General features: G+C 33.8%; 1 protein-coding gene across 12 annotated transcripts in view; it reads left to right on the top strand.

Moving 5' to 3' along the window:
* CHL1 (cell adhesion molecule L1 like) overlaps positions 1-17,932 on the top strand; it is a 195,456-nt gene that overhangs the window by 122,087 nt on the left and 55,437 nt on the right. For all 12 annotated transcript variants that reach the window (XM_072785357.1, XM_072785358.1, XM_072785347.1 and 9 more), the window contains 3 exons: positions 3,095-3,282; positions 15,683-15,805; positions 16,825-16,995. In XM_072785357.1, coding sequence (XP_072641458.1) covers positions 3,095-3,282; positions 15,683-15,805; positions 16,825-16,995 — 482 coding nt within the window. The remainder of the gene's footprint in view (positions 1-3,094; positions 3,283-15,682; positions 15,806-16,824; positions 16,996-17,932) is intronic.

Below are 17,932 nucleotides of genomic sequence, written 5' to 3'. Positions count from 1 at the left end.
TATAAATCTTGAAGGTTAAGACTTGCCAAAAGAATGATAGCATGTTAGCAATGTTAATGAAAATAAAGTTTGGTTATTTTCCATATGTTCTTCTACAGGTCGAAATTATTTTTATCATAAAATAGATTGCCTTATGTTAAATACTTAGCATAGGTTTTGGCACTGTGGAAATATTCAATAATTCCTTACATTACAAGTGAACAACATAGCCAAAACCCAGAAGATCCTTAGTTCTACTTAATGAAAGTTAGCATTTGTTAATCCAAAATTTAATACATTGATAAATGACATTCAATACATATGTATTATTTCAGGTCTAAAATGTGACACATATTTTTAATGTGACACATATCTTATTCAGTGAATAGGTTATTAGTTGATATTTTTAAAATTATCATAGAAATATTTAGTCATCCTGAATGCTATCTGTATGATATTTTGTTATCTAGTATTTTACTAATTAAATAATTGTTACTGGGGTGATCACGATCAGTGATGAAGTATTTTCAAAATTCTTCCAATACTTTGGAAGGGAGAAAGAAATGTGTGTGCATTGGGAATGAGGAGAAAGAAGCTGTAGGGAGAAGTCTAGATTTTAATGTAGGTGATCCTAAAATGGGCAGCTAAGCTACATACTTGTACTGATTCACTTAATTCTTTTATATTTACTAAGAAGATATATATTTAATGAAAATTAATTACTTGGAATTTTACTGTGGCTGACATTATTGCTTGATAATTTGATATTTTAAAAATCATTCTTTAAAAAAATAAAAAAATCACCCTTAGTGAATCATGTTAATGATTCATGTTTAACATGTTGACATGTTAAATTATCAATATTATCTGTATTTTACCAAATGGAATATGTTGAGTTAGTATATATAAATGTGGATAGAATTATAAGAAGAAGATGTAGTCAATTATTATGGCTGGATCAATAATATATATATTAATAGTAATGAACTGAATTATTATATCAAAAGATAATACCCTACAATCATCAGGGATGATTAATGATCAAAAATATCTCTTATGTCTGTAACCAGTACAAATTTAATTATGAAATAACTGCTAGCATTTACAATAAATTCAGAAAAAAAGATAGAATGCCTTCTGGTATCACTGTTACTTATTTTAGTAGAGCCATGTCCAATATAATTATGTAAAAAAATAAAATCTATATATATATGAGAAAATATGATTAATATGATGATGATGATTATTATTATTATATAATTTGTTATTCTGTCCACTATGCAAAAACAAGATTTGATAAATACAAAGGGTTACATTGAAGTTGTTGATTATAAATTAATTTAAAAATTAAAAAATAAATTCAATAAAACGTAATTGGATGGCCATATAGGCAGTTAGAAAATAATTGGGAATCAAGAAGAAGAAAATATCCCATCATAATAGCAAGAGGAAAAAAGTCCTCAGTCTTACCAATTAGTATTAGCAACATCAACAAAAACAGTGTCAGATACTATGTAACAAGAACTATGTAGTATTTAAATCGGGGGTGGTGTTTATAAAATTCTACCTAGAATCAGGAAAGAAGATTTAAATGAATGAAAAGACATAACATATTGCCAAGTGGAAATGTTTAATTCTGTATAGGTGAATTGATCCCAGTCAACATACTGGAATTTGAAAGAATAGATTCTCTGTGTTCTTTGTAAGTAAAGCTGATACAATATAAAACACATGGAAAGAGAAGACAAAAGAAATAGTGTGAGGGGAAGGCAGGCATGTTCCTAACAAAAATATGTGTCCCATAAAGGTTTGTTATTCCTGGTGAAATAATGTTCAGTTTAGTATAAGAATATGGTGTCCTAACACATTCCACAATTTTCATTGATAATTCATATATGAAATGCTGAATAAAATCAAATTGGAAAGTCATTACTGGATTGATAAGATTTTTTTTAAATGCTTTTTACAGCCTCATTCACAGAAATGATATGGTGGCATACTGGGGTGGGAATTTAACTACACGTATTTTTTTCTGTAATACAATTCTGCAACATTTATCAACATCTATAAAAATTTTCTTATGTTATTGGTCTATCAGTCTTACTTTTAATAGCTTGATCTAATGAAATATTTGGATAAGTACCAAAAAATAAATATGTTAAGGTTGTTTACCACAATTTGTTTGTAAAAGGGGAAAAATGCAAATCATTAAGTAACTTAAACAATAATCATATGACAGAAGATAATGTTGTCATAGAAACTGTCTTTAGTAGCATTGTAACAATTGGAAAAACTCAATTTTCAAAATTTTATATTTTTTTGTGATCTCAAATCCATTATTGTCTAAAAATGTAGGTAGGAAATATGACCACATTTAATAGTTCTTGTTTGTTTTATAATTTTGAACAAGCTCTTCACATACATACATGATGTGATGACATGTTATATGTTTTTAGATTTAGTAATCTTCAAAGTATTAGTAAAATACCTTTCCAATTAAAAAAGTTAAAAAACTTAGAACAGAACCTATCTTCAATTTGTTTTCTCAGTTATTACAGTTTCTTTATGGCTTGGTCTTAGTTCAGTGTGCTATAACAAAAATGGCACAGACTTGGTGGTTTAAACAACAAATGTACATTTGTCACACAGTTCTGGAGGCTGGGCTGACCAAGATCAAGGCCCGGGTTGATTTGGTGTCTGATGAGGAGGACCTGTTTCCTGGTTCATAGACAGCCTGTAACTTAACATGGCAGAAAAGGACAAAAATGCTCTCCTTCATGAGGATGCTAACCCCATTCGTGGGAACCCCACCCTCCTGATCTGATCACCTCCCCAGTTCTACACCTCCAGCTAATCTTACTTTAGGGATTGGGCTTCAACATATGAATTTGAAGGAGACATGAACATTCAGTCTGTAACAACTTGTAAGCTTTCTCAGACTCTACTGAGACTTTTTTGTCTATTATATAGTCAATTAAAAATATAGTTTTTTACCATCAAATGTCTTGGTTTTGTCAAAAATGACATTTTTGTTGTGCATTTTGTTGTCACCGCTTTAAAATTAAGAGATACATTCTGATTTTTCAGGGTTGTTGACTTGAGTTTTATCTTACAGGTTTGCATGGACTAAGGATGACAAGCCTTTTGATCTCTCTGACTCTCGGATAATTGTGTCTAACAACTCAGGAACCTTTAAGATCCCAAATGAGGGGCACATATCTCACTTTCAAGGGAAATATCGCTGCTTTGCTTCTAATAAACTGGGAGTTGCTATGTCAGAAGAAATAGAATTTATAGTTCCAAGTAAGTGTTGCAATGGAGATTTCACTCTACAGATGTTTCAGGGTTGAGCACAATAATGACACATTCTTATGTTAATTACCAGCTTATATATGCCTTATATTTCACTTATAAGTGAAATTATCCTGTAGATCTTGATATTTAAAAGTGGATGATTTTTTAAAAAGATTTATTTATTTGTTTGAGAGAGAGAGAGCGAGAGAGAGAGAGTGAGAGCTTAAGTGAGAGGATTGGCAGAAGAAGAGAATATCAAGTAGACTCCAGACTGTGTGGAGCCCAACTAGAAGACTGATCTCATGACCCTGTGTTCATACCCTGAGCTGAAACCAAGAGTCAGATGCTCAACTGAACCACCCAGGCACCTCAAAAGTGAATGATCTTTGAAAGCTACCTAATTTTGCTGTGTTTCAGTATTCTTATATCTAACATAGGGTGGAGAGGGGAAACCAGCATCTGCTTTGCCTTATAGGATGAGAATTAAGTTAAATACATTGGTTGGATGTGGCTAAATTATAGTTCAGTAACAAGTATTTTCCAGGCCCCTGTGTTTGTTCCCTGATCACGCAGTTGACTTTGGGCCTGGCAGCTTTGCAGGACAGATGTTCTGTTCCCTATGCAGCCTCTTAGAGGTCCAGGCTGATGAAGATGGCATCATCTTGTAGTTGTAGCATGCATGTAGCAACTGATGCCACATGGGTCAGAGTTTGAGGCAGAGAGCATGAAAAATTACTTCCAACAAGAAACTGTACAGGCAATTTCTACTCATAGTTTGTTTTGTGGGGGCAAAGCAAATTGTGTGTAGCCCTACTTAACTTCAGTAATATGAGTGCCCATTAGGAGAGGAGAACCAGCAATTAGTATATATTAGTAATGTTTTCCATAAATAATCATGGAAAACTGTAAATGATTTACTGTGAAGGGTGTTTTTTATCAGTAACTATGATGAAGATTAAGAGAATTCCTCATTAGCATATATTGCCTGTGTAGCATGGGATCTCTGGTGACCAGATTCCACTTTTGGTCTCTTATTTTCCCTAATCTTAACATATCCAGGATTACAAGACTAACTAAAATCTTTACTGAGTAAATTCTTATGTAGAACACTGCCAACAGCTTCTCTTTGGCAATTTCTTCCTGTAGACTTGTAGACACTGGAGAGTCTCAAAGTCACAGACCTTCCAGGATGTGGATGCTTTATGCTGGGGGTGGCTGGGGCCGGTCAGTATATACACAAATCTTAGAAAAACACATACTGAAAAATACGTGTGTCTTATCCTAAAAATTAGGACAGGTAACTGGAGTGAAATTACAATATAAAATTCTCACATTATTCTAGGAGAGAGAAGATAGATCAAATTTAGAGTATTACAAGTAAAGTCTGCATCTTAAGATTTATAAAGTAATTACATTAAAAGTGTAGAATAAGAGATGAATGATTAACAGACTGTGTTGTTTGAGGGAGAAAAAGAAAAAAAGTAAGAAATGTGAGAAAAAGAAAGAAAAAAAACTATGCAAATACAAATATATGATTAATTGAAGATGAAAGTAAATAGACTAAATGCTTCAAGTGTTTTTTGTTTTGTTTTGTTTTTTGAGAAAGATATAAATTGTTTACTGCATAACACATCTAAATCATAAAGCTACAGAATTGTTGAGACTAAACAATGGAAAAGATGTTCTAGATAAATGAGATTCAGAACAAAATAGGAATATCTGAATTAATTATCAGTCAAAACAATTTATTTTTAAAAGGCTTCTTGAAGATTAATTCCCTAGGCATATGTAATATTGAAATATATAAAACAAAAATAAATTACAAGTGGAAGTGGACACATCTATCATAATAATGAGAGATATTAACAAATGTATTTCATATTTTGGTAGTTTAAGCAGAGAAAACAACTGTAGGTCTGTGGAAGATTTAAAGAACCTACATATAAGGTCCATTTAATGAACATATAGAGAACATTGTACCTAAACCTGCAGAATGCTTTTTTTTCAATACTTGATGACATGTTAGCTATGAAGTAAATATGACCCAAGGGCATTTAAATTAGAAATCAATAATAAAAACAAAATTAGAGAAGTCTTATATCCTTGAAAATTAATAAATAGATGTCTAAGTAACTCATAGGTCAAATAAGAAATGGCAAAAGAAAATAGAACATTATTTTGAAGTGACAGTAGTTGAAATTCTACATAACAGAACATGCTTGAAGCAGGTAAAGCATTATTTAGAGGGATATTTTTCATCCTAGAAACATACAATAGAAAATGAGAAATGATGAAAATTAATGATCTAAGCTTTTTAGGTAACATGCTTTTAAGATGAAAATGCATGAGCTGGGATGCCTGAGTGGTTTAGCAGTTGAGCTCCTGTCTTTGGCTTGGAGCGTGGTCCCGGTCCCGGAATGGAGTCCCACATCGGGCTCCCAGGGAGGAGCCTGCTTATCCTTCTATGTCTCTCATGAATTAAAAAAAAGAAATAAATAACTCTAAAAAATAAAAAAAAAAAGAAAATGCATGAGCTAACTTAAGGTAACATGATAAATTCAAAAGAGATTGAAGGGATAAAATAATAACAGAAGCAGAAAATAAATCCAACAAGCAGATGTGAAACCTTTGTAGTTGAAAAATACACACATTTATTGAAAAATATTTTAAAAGATCTAGATAAATAGAAAAAATATCTTTTTCTTGAATTTGAAGACTCAGTAAAGCTAAAATGCCAAGTCTCCAAGACTTGATATATAGAATAATTGAAATCCAAATCTTTAATTTGTTTTTGATCTGTTTGTGGAATGTAACCAGCTGATTCACAATATATTTGAGGAGCAGAGGGCAGAATTTCGTAGAAACTTCCTTATCAGATGACAAGGCTCAATGTAAAACTTTAGTAATTAAGCCACTATGGCTTTACACAGGGTTAGATAGATAGAAGAGCATAGAAGCCAGAAACAAACCCTTGTTCATATGAAAGCACTATGGAAACACTAGTGTAGATTCCTTCCCCTCTCTTGCTCCTTCACTCTCTCTTTTCCTCCCTCTTTCTCTCTTCTTCTCTTTCCCTCCCTCCTTCCCTCTGCCTGTCTGCCTTCCTTCCTTCCTTCCAAACAAAATGGGGTGGAACAACTGATTGTCCATGTAAAGACACATTTATTTGGAGTCTTATACCACATAATATAAAAAAAAATCCATTTCAAGTGGATTGAACTTTGAAAGGCAAAAAATGTTTTTTAAAAATTAGAAAATGGGAGTGCCTGGGTGGCTCAGTCCTTTAAGCATCTGCCTTCAGCTCAGGTCATGATCCCAGAGTTTCAGGGTTGAGCTTCCTTATATCAGACTCCTTGCTCAATGGGGAGTCAGCTTCTCCTTCTGTCTGCTATTCTCCCTGTTTCTGCTCTCTGTCAAAAAATAAATAAAATCTTTTTTAAAAAATTAGAAAATGATTTGAATAGTGTATTTATAGTAGAGAAGTTTTCTTAAATAAGACATATTGATGCTCTGTTAAGGAAATCACTAAGGATTGTTTCACTACATTTGATTTTTAGAGCCCTTTTTATCAAAAGACCTCAGGAAGAAGAGATAAGCTACAACCTAGAGGGGAAAAAAATCATTGCCAATGACTATAACTAAAAATAATGTTATGCTCTGAGAAATTAACAAGGGGTAATGGAAGGGGAAGTGGGCAAGGGGATGGAGTGACTGGGTGACGGGCACTGATGGGGGCACCTGCTGGGATGAGCACTGGGTGTTATACTATATGTTGGCAAATCGAACTCCAATAAAAAATATACTAAAATATTTTTAAAAATAAAAATTTATGTATTTATAAATAATTTTATAAGAAAATAATAAAGAATAATTTTATAAGAAAAAAGTGAAATGGCAAAAGATATAAACTTGTTCCTCAGACTGGAATGGCCAGTGAGAATGTGCTCAACATCATTAGTAATCAGAAATAGATTAACTATAGCCCCAAATACTAAAAGCACTTATTTTCACAAAATTGGGAAATACTATGAAGTGTTAGGTGGGAATGTGCAACTACTATAATATGTATCTACCACTGTGGCAGGTGTACTTTTCTATCTGGTCTGTGGAAAATATTTTTCATTGCCTCCTTAACTGGGGATGCTCTCACCTGTAACCTAGCTATTCCATTTCCTTCATCATGCATGTGTGCCACTGATCCATGTCCATCAGGCGTATTTGTGGTACCATTGCTTTAATTAAAAGTATATTGGGATAAACATGCGTCTATCCATGGTAAGAATGAATAAATCTATTGTGGTATAGTCATACAAAAAATGTTACTCAGCAGTGGAAGTTGATGAATCCTAGGAATTTGTTGAACAATAAAAACAAATCTTGGAAGAATACATACAGTATGATTTTATTAATACAGGTTCAAATATGTAAAGATAAACTATTTAGGGGTAAGGTTGTATGTGGTAAAATTATAATGAAAACTATTATAAAAAACAAGAGTGATGGAAACAAAATTAAGGATAATAGTTACTACTAATGGATTGAGGGGATGGATTTTGCAGCAGACAGAAAGGTAATAGTGATACTATATTTTTTGTATAATGGGTGGTAGATAAAAGAGTGCTGTATCTCTTTGTTTCTTTTTATTTTTTACAAATGGCCTTGTTAGATATGCAAAATTAACAAGTAACATACTTATTTATCTGAATTAGATAAACTGGGTTATAAAATAAGACATTATAGTATGGTAATGGATAAAGTATTGACATATAAACTTGGAAACTGGACTCAGGAATTTAGGTTTGAAGTGATATTCACTAGGAAATGTTCATGAATTCAGGATCAGAAAGCATTACCATGAAATTTGTGGTCGTGATCATAAAACTAGACAGATATAATTATCCATATATATAGTTTATTTTATAAAACTATATATTGTAGTCTAACTATAACCATATAATCTACCATCTAATTAACTAAAAAAACTGAAATAAGATACGTATGTGAGAGAGCAATATTAAAAATCTGTTGTAGAAGGCAAGGCATTAGCGTGATCCCTAACCTGAACTCTGATGGTTGCTATGGAGACACAAAGGAAAAGGCAGTAGCTTTGCAGAGAAGCAAATGGCACATGTTAGTAGAAGATTCTGCAATTAAAGTGTTTTAAAAAATATTTTCTCTCATTATCTAAGCAGACCAAGTAAAGGGGTGAACAATGTGAGGATAATTCTGGCCTGAATCTGCTAGCATTGCAGTGAAGAGATGAGAGTTACATGTGAGCTATGTAGTAGGTAATTACCCTGTTTTTCTGCTGCTGTAGAAAAGAGCAAAATAAATTAGGTTTCTTATGCATCATTTCCAGTCTCTCCTGAAATTACTTCATCATCTAACAGCTTCCTGCAATCATTTCTATGTTGAATAAGACTGCTACCCTAGTTCTTAGGGGTTTGTAAATCAGAGACTGTTTAAAGCTTCCTACAACCTTTATCAATCGATTCTTTTCTTAAGCTATAGAGAGTCTATTCTTCTTCTACATCGATAGAAAATTTGTGATTAGAATTTTATTTTATTTTATTTTATTTTTTTTTTTATTTTTTTATTTTTTAATTTTTATTTATTTATGATAGTCACAGAGAGAGAAAGAGAGAGGCAGAGACATAGGCAGAGGGAGAAGCAGGCTCCATGCACCGGAAGCCCGATGTGGGATTCGATCCCGGGTCTCCAGGATCGCGCCCTGGGCCAAAGGCAGGCGCCAAACCGCTGCGCCACCCAGGGATCCCCTGATTAGAATTTTAGAGTTTCATCTGATTTCTTAAAGTTTTCATTAGACCAGCCTTAATGGCTTTAGGCACCTAAGTTTTCACCTGAGGACAATAACTGAAAATCCTGTTATTACTCCCTACAAATGGAAACCTTTATACCCGATGTTCAGCTTTCTGCTTTCAATAAGACTGCAGTTGAGTTTGCTAGGAAATGAAAGAGTAAAAGAAACACCAACCAAACAAACAAAATGTACTGTTTTCAAACATGGAAAAAAATCATTTAACTAAATGGATTTTCCACAATATGGCATGGAGAGTTAGTGAATTATTCAACAAATCTTTATTAAGCTCCTCTCATGTGCCAGCCACTTTTCTAGTAATTTGAGAGATAGCAGTGAACAAAACAAAGACTGTCCTAAAAAAATTTCTATCCCGTGAATGTGGCAAGTGAGTTTGGGGAGCAGGGAGGTCTTTCTAGCCTTCATTTTGACAACCATCAGCAGAGTTAAAATGATGATATAAATGATTCTGTTTGGGCTATTCAGTACTGCCTGTCCTTCCGAGCACAAATCAGCCTTTTCCACTTAGCATCCCTACTCTGTTTCAGCCTGTAGTGATTTTTCTTTCTGAAATTTTAAACCAACTTTTTGAGGCATCATATAGATATAAATTTTATCAGTTTTGAATATAATATCAGTGAGTTTCTAAAATAAATTTTTAGTATGACCATCATCAAAATTCAATATTAGGACATTTTCATCATCCTCCAAAGATTCCTTATCCCCATTTGTAGGTACTCTCTCTTCCCATCCCCATTAGCCTCAGACAGTCACAAATCTGCTTTCTGACTCAGTAATTTTTTTCTGAACATTTCAAATAAATGGAATCATACCATGATTTTTTCCATCTATCTCCTTTCACCTAGCGAGTTTTTGTAATTTATTCATGTTTTAGCATATATCAGTAATTTGCTCCTTCTTATAGCTAAATAATATTATATCATATGGATGTACCACTCTTTGTTTATCCATTCACAACCACTAGTAGATGTCCATTTGGACTGTTTCCAACTTTTGGCTGTTACAAATAGTGCTATCAGGAAATCCATATGTAAATTCTCTAGAGTTTTTTTTGAAATATTTAGTTATATACTATTTGGGAGTCTTCTGGTTGTCATGTGTACTAATTGTGATGCTTAAGAATGGTAAAGATGTGCTATGCTATTCTCCCTTCCTTGCATGCTTCCAGATGCTGCTTTGAATGCATATTATCAGTGACTGATTTATTGATTCATAGACCAAAGAATAAAAGAATGAATAAGAGTACCAAAAGCAATTTCCACACACTATTAAAATAATCTAGGAAATGGCAGGCTTAGGGATGCAATCCTCTATATACAGTCTTAATGGAAACCAATTAGAATTTCTGGTCTGCTGGGTTCTACATTTGTATAGTTTCCTCAGATTCCTCAGGACAATTCCCTTAAGACATACTCTGGCTATTTACTGCTCAGATTTGGGAGGGGTAGGATAGCAGAAGCAGAATCTGGTAGCATATGCTAATTTTGTTTACTCATATATGCAAATTAACTAAAGAAGATCAATTTGTTAGTGTTGATATTAGTGTTGGGAGTACAAGTTTGAGTTTTACAGGTTTAATTAAGACTGAGGATTTTCCTCTCATCTGTCAGATTGTGTGAATGACTAGAATGAAATGGGCTGGATTGGGTGTCCTTCCTTAGCGTGGATTCATTACGAGCTTATACACTGAAAGGCAATGTTATTTTTCTGTAGTCCTAAATGGATTAATAGGGTACTCTACAGGAAATGGAAATCAATTAAATTTCTTTACAGATGGAAACTAGACTTGGTGATGATACAACATGTGAGCTCAGTGGCATACATTCATGATAATGTTGTCAGACTGTAAGCAGTTCCCCAAACACATTCAGTGGAAATGTAAGGAACGCAGAAAGCTCACCAGTCCAGTGTTGTAAATAGAGAGATAAGTCAAAATAGATAAAGTTCTGTGGCATGGGAAGATTTGCCCAATAATGGGGAAGGGTATCATTAAACCATAGTTTCTATATGAAAAAAACATACTATTTCTTCCTTCTGGCCTCCTCCTTTCCTCCTCTGTAAAAGCTAATTCCAGATATTTACATAAAATTACAGAAGTTGTTACAGTGTAAACTACAAGAAAAATTAGAAGGTGCAGCAGAAGAACGTTCTATGCCCTTTGCCCGTCTTATCTCTATATGGTGATACCATGGGTATACTGGGTATACCATGCGAAGTGGAAATACTTGAATAATAGCCAACATATATTGAGTGAGTTTTAAGTGCCCCATGCTATTTAATTGATTTATATGAAATGGTTTATTTAAACTTTGACACAAATCAGTAAATGAGGTGTCCTTACAGTTTGAGTAATGAAATGGAAGCATATTAAGTAACAGGTTCAGATCACATAATAAGTGATGAAACCTGATTTCATCCTCAAGCAGCTGGCTCCAGGTTTTATGTGTATAACCCTGATGCCATACAGTGCTGCCTGTACTTTGATAATTCAGGTAATACATCCTCTAAATGAGCTGAGATATATTGTACTTTTTTGTTGGAAATACCTTGGCAATAGACTTGTTAGTGGTTAAGTTGCCTGTACCTTTTTCATTTAAGTGGTTTAGTTGGCACTATTTGTATTAAGTTAAATTATCCTGATGTTATTTCATGACTACCCTTCACTATTAAGCATATTGGCATGGTAAGACTCTACAACTTAGGTTTTATAATATCCTTGCCCTTGAGAAACTTCTAATCTAGTGAGACTTTTGAGGAGTCTAGAGTGATGGTTTCAGAGGACTCTAGGATCCCAGAAAAAAGTAAATGGGGACACAGAAGGGGAAAAATACTGGTCTGAAGCTACATAGCCAGTTAGTTTTAGTGCCTGGGCCAGAACCTAGTTTATACTGTACTATAAATACAAAATATATTTTTTAGGAGTCATTTGCATTTCAAGTACAAAAATGTTACTTTTTCAATATCTTAGGTTAAAAGAATTGAATGGTGACTTTCAAAACTCATTGTCAGTCAGCATTTCAACTTGCAGAGGTACTAGAAATTTTATATTTGCTGTTTTACTTTATATTGATGGTTCCAGTAAGAAGACTGCTATCCATCTAACTGGTTTCTGAAAGAGTTTTTTCATGCTGGATTCTGGCTGGATTTTTAGAAACTTATGCCATTGGAGTTGTTACTACAAATTTGTCTACAACACTAAATAATAACTGTGAAAGCCTATTGGAGAATAGTAAAAAAAAAAAAAGATGAGTATTATCAATTACTTGATTTCCTAATGCAGATAGATAGGTAGGGAGATTATACATAAAGGAAACTGACTCCATGTAGACTTGGTTATTATGAGATTTCCAAACATTCTTAAACTTTTGCTTAGGTAGATACTGATGGACAAATGGATTCTGATTTCTTTGTGGAAAGGCCATATCATGGTCAAGTCCAGCGTTAGTTAAACATAATTAAGTGATTGTGTTTTTATTGTTGATGGAAAATTCATTTAAAATATGTTGGCAAGCTAAAGCAATGTAGTTACCTTACACAAAAGAAAGATGAATGTTTACAATTCACTTTTAAAAGTATTGCATCTGTTCAAACTCAACAATGCTAATGTTTATCACTAGAGAAACACAATTAGCCAAAGTCATTGGCTGGAGTTATTTTTAAATGGAGTCATTTCTTTATTTGAATTAAGATAAACTTTATGCCTGCTGTTGAGTTACAGTAATTAAATTCCACATTTATCTGTCGCCATTAAATTGTTCACTTTCTAGCATGGAATCAGACTTACTAAATAGTTTCAAAGTCAAAGAAGACCATAAAAAAATACTGACAAATTAATGTCTTTTATAAATCTATTTCAGACCTTAAATTATTAAACATATAAATATCCTTCCCTTGTTTCCTGATATTCATTTCATCTTTGGTCAAACACTATTCCAAAGATTGATGGTATGTGATAAAGGGTTTGATAGAGTTATAAATTTTATTTTATTTATTTTTATTATTGATGCCTCGGAAGTCAGTTGAATTACATATTTACGTCTTTGGAATTAGAATTTTATAATCCAGATTTAATTAATGCATGGATGATAGTGCTTCACTGGCAGTACTATCTGTTTGAATCATTAGATCTTTCTGAATACTCTGAGGGGGCAGCTCTCCAATTAAGGCTTTATATATCTTATTAATTAGCTACTTTACAATAGATATCACCCAGGGAACTATGTATTCCTATAAGACATTGTAAAGTTTGCTTGTTATAAAACAGGATTACAGGCTCCTTTCTTTGTCTGTTCTACGTTTCTCTCCTCTGTTGCCTCTTGTATCTGAGTATAAACAGATTCAGTAGCTATCCAACACCACTGTTAGCTTCAATACCAAAGAACATGGGGCTTCAATTATAGCAAGTTACACTAAAAAGTGATTTGAATTTAGAGCTTTGGGCACATAACAGTTTTGTAAGGTTCTGCACAATACTTTCAATGAGGTATACTTTGTACAAAATGATTTGTATAGCATTTGTTCTCAGTCAAAGCTAAGGCATTACCAAATAGGTGGCATGGATATTTTATCTATAAGATCTTACCATAGTGAATGCCCTAAACTTGCTTTTTTTCCAGTCTTTTGGTGGAAATTTCATGCTACCTGGAGCGAAAGCCTGATTCCAAGATATTTGCCATTTCAAATATGTTTCCAGCCTTGCCAAGAGAAATCTGCTTCAATGGATTGGCAAAGAGGGAATCCACTGAGGACTGTGACATTACTGAAGCCTGCCTTCTAAGTTGGCAAAGGCACTGTGTATAACCCACTGTCCTTGCAGTGCTAAGCCTTGAAGGGTCCTTGAATTTAGACAAAAAGCAATGCATTGTAACTAGCTGGTGCATCGATAAGAGAAATGTCAGCAAATTCCTTCAACCACTAAGGAATTGGGGTCAGGGTTGAGGGTCAAGAGAACAAATACATCCGAAATGCACAAAGCTCCTCAAGAAGAATTTGATAATAAATGAGTATATATCTTTAGACTTCCAAGAATAATGATAATCTTTTGTGAACCACCATTTAGGAATGAAATGCAAAGATAGAATACCCCATAATAAATTCCTTCAAGCCAGCAATGTTATAAATACCTTAAGGTCCTCATCTTCTATAAGAGCCTCAGTAATTCTATCACTCAAAGTCCCCTAATAAAATCTAAACATATCAATAGAGTGTTAAATCTAAACATATCAATAGAGTGTTAAAGCAGAATACATTTTGGATATTCTTTTTTTTTTTTTTTTAAGATTTTATTCATTTACTCATGAGAGGCACAGGGAGAGAGAGAGAGGCAGAGACACAGGCAGAAGGAGAAGCAGGCTCCATGCAGGGAGCCCGACATGGGATTCCATTCTGGGTGTCCAGGATCAGGCCCTGGGCTGAAGGCGGCGCTAAACCGCTGAGCCACCAGAAGTGCCCCATTTTGAATATTCTTAAAACTACCTTGTAAATAATTTCATAAAAATAATCACACATTTATGCTGGATTTCAAATTCTGCATATTGTGACTTATATTCCTATTGCAATTGTGTTGCTTTTTTAGGAAAGTGTCTCCAGCATGGGAAACAATATGTTAAAATATTGCAAAGTCTCCTTTCCTTCATCAATTCTGCATATTGTGACTTATATTCCTATTGCAAATTCAAATTCTGCATATTGTGACTTATATTCCTATTGCAATTGTGTTGCTTTTTTCGGAAAGTGTCTCCAGCATGGGAAACAATATGTTAAAATATTGCAAAGTCTCCTTTCCTTCATCAATTCCATTTCATTTGAAATTTCATTTCCTGGGAGTGATTCCAATGTGGAAGTTTCTCTTAGAAACTTAAACTGATCATGTTTGTCTTTTCATTGTTATTTGTACCATTTTCCTTCTGTGGGCTTTGAATTTTAATTTAGCTTGGTTATATTTTGAATGGAATATTTGCCCATCACATTCAAGTCTCCACAATAAAGCCAGAGACAGAGAAGATATATCTGCCTAGAAAATAAATCACAGTGTTTGAAGAAAAAAAGATATGATATCTATCAGAATTTAAACTCACTTTTTATCTCCATGTAGAGAAACATGAACAAGCATATTGTTCCCAATCAATGTAACACAGCAAAAATATTTGTTGTCTACATTTGTAAAATGTAGGAGCACTTTTACTTATCTATTTTTTAAAGATTTTATTTATTTATTCATGAGAGACACAGAGAGAGGTAGAGACATAGGCAGAGAGAGAAGCAGGCTCCCTGAGGGGAGCTGAATATGGGACTTGATACAAGGATTCTAGGATCACGACTTAAGCTGAAGGCAGACACTCAACCACTGAGCAACTCAGGTGTCACTGTTGGAGCACTTTGAAAATTACATAAGGTTGTACCCTAGACTCTTAACAATATTTTCTTCTGCAGGGGAGATATGAAAACCAAGATTTGGGGCATTGAATTTATTAAAAATACTCTATTTTTAAAAAAGAAGGTTTTAATATATTACTTGTAACATTAAAAGTTAATTTTTAAAATATTGTCCCAAATTATTTTTTATACTAGATGTTCCAAAATTCCCAAAAGAAAAAATTGACCCTCTTGAAGTGGAGGAGGGAGATCCAATTGTCCTCCAATGCAACCCTCCCAAAGGTCTTCCACCTTTACACATTTACTGGATGAATATTGGTAAGTAACATTCTGTTCCATCGATAGGATTTTAATTTCATGCATCATGTCAGATAGCATAGGTGAACAAAGATTAAAAAATAATGTAAGATTATGAAAGTGGAAAAAAAGAAAAACATTATCAATATGGAATAAGTTTTAACTATACTGTTAAGGATATATGTGAAAACACTAGAAAACTCTTAAATATATCTCTTGATTTTATCATATCTGAAAGAGAGAAGCTATTGATGTGGTAAAGTATGTCTATGAAAAAAATACTTTCTATATTCCAAATAACTTAATTTTGGGATATTATGTCAAAGTTGAGGATGGCCTGGGTCTGTGTTACTAGCTTTATATTTCTATTTTAATAATGCTCTACCTGCTACATACAGTGACCCACCGAGAAACTAGCATTAACCTTTGTGTTTAATTCACCAAAAAAAAAATTATTAACTCTCGAGTTGAAACTCCAGCTTCTTATAAAATCCTTCTGGCATGTGCCTTCACAATGTGTCGTAAATGTTTTCTCACTGTGGCCCGTGGAGAAAATGATAATATTTGTGCAATACTTGGAAGAAACTGAAAGAAACTATTCTTGGCTGCAGCCAGACATTCCAGACTCCAATCACCCTAGAACTCTCCAGATTGCATCGAGGAAAGACAGATTAGTATCTCAAGCACAACTTTTGGGTAGATCTGTTTGATTGGACCAATTGAACCAGTTTTCAGATAAGCCATTACAGAAGCAGAGGCTTCGATGGCAAGGAGAGGTAGATTGTAGAGCTGGTTGTCCACCAGTGGACTTCTTTGGTTAATGGTGGAAAGCATGCTCCCAGGGGGTTTGTTGTTTTATTGTTTTGTTTTTACTTCTCACTCATTGTTTTTATTGTAAGACCAGATTTGTGAGGAATAGGAAGAGCAAGCATGAAAAAGAAAATGAAGTGAAATAATAGGGAAGAAAGGAAAATGGAGAAGGAGGATGAGGCACAATAAAGGACCATTGCCCCTATTAATGACAAGATCTTTCTTTCCAGAATTAGAACACATTGAACAAGATGAAAGAGTATACATGAGTCAAAAGGGAGATCTGTACTTTGCAAATGTGGAAGAAAAAGACAGTCGGAATGATTACTGTTGTTTTGCCGCATTCCCAAGATTGAGGACTATTGTGCAGAAAATGCCAATGAAACTCACAGTTAACAGTTGTAAGTCCAAATAATTTATCGTTCCATCGTGAATGCTGAATACAAATGTGCCTGTAATTTCATTCTGGCTGAAGCCAGTTAAAGCTGGGTTGATATTTTCCACCATTGTTTAGTTCAACTCTAGAGACTTCATCCAGATGAAAGAGACATCTGCAGCTGCAGATCTACAGTAGCTCTGCCTCTCGGAGCCAGAAAATCAAATCTCAATTCACAGCACAAATATATATTTCATTTGACGTCTTCAGGATCTGGTCCTTTGCAGTGGGTGAAATACACAGCAATATTCTGGGGTTTCTGAAACGAGTCTCAGGCTTTGATGCATTGTGATCTTGAGTAACCAGCATGCTGCAAATGTGGAAGAAAATCAGAGTCAAAAATAAAAAGAATGACTATTACAATTTTTATCACACCAAGCTTTGTTGTCCTTCCCAAATTGGCAAAATTATTTGAATTGCTTCTCTTCCCAACTTGATTCTGCAGATGCCAGTCTGGGTTCCCAAATGGGAAAAAGTCATTAGTGGGAGAAAGAACCGTAAGATTCAAAGGGCAGAGATAATCCCCAACAGTTCACTGACTGAAAAATTGGCTCCAGTAGAGTTGGAAGTTGGCATTACCATTCCATTGTCTAATTTGGTTCATGGTTTTTTCCATTGTTATGTGTAGATACACTATGCCAGGGCTTCACTATAGCATCCCTTTTAGCAGCCTCAATTCTCTTTAACAAAGCTGTAATGTATGTTCACTTGACCTGGATTCATCTGTGGTAGTTCAAGATTAAGTTCATTAGAATTTTTTTCCAATATATCCTCTAAGATGATGTTCTAGTGAAGCATGGTTATATCTCATTTTGTAATCTTTCTAAGAGAAAACTGTGACTTTTCATTCATTATTGATATCAGCATCTACCATTATGTTTGTGAGTTTTTTCTTTCATTTT

Source organism: Canis lupus, chromosome 19 (genome assembly GCF_048164855.1).
Source record: "Canis lupus baileyi chromosome 19, mCanLup2.hap1, whole genome shotgun sequence".
In the NCBI taxonomy this organism is placed as follows: Eukaryota; Metazoa; Chordata; class Mammalia; order Carnivora; family Canidae; genus Canis; species Canis lupus.
The sequence above is the reverse complement of the archived record's forward strand: the minus strand, read 5'-3'. Positions and strand labels throughout refer to the sequence as shown.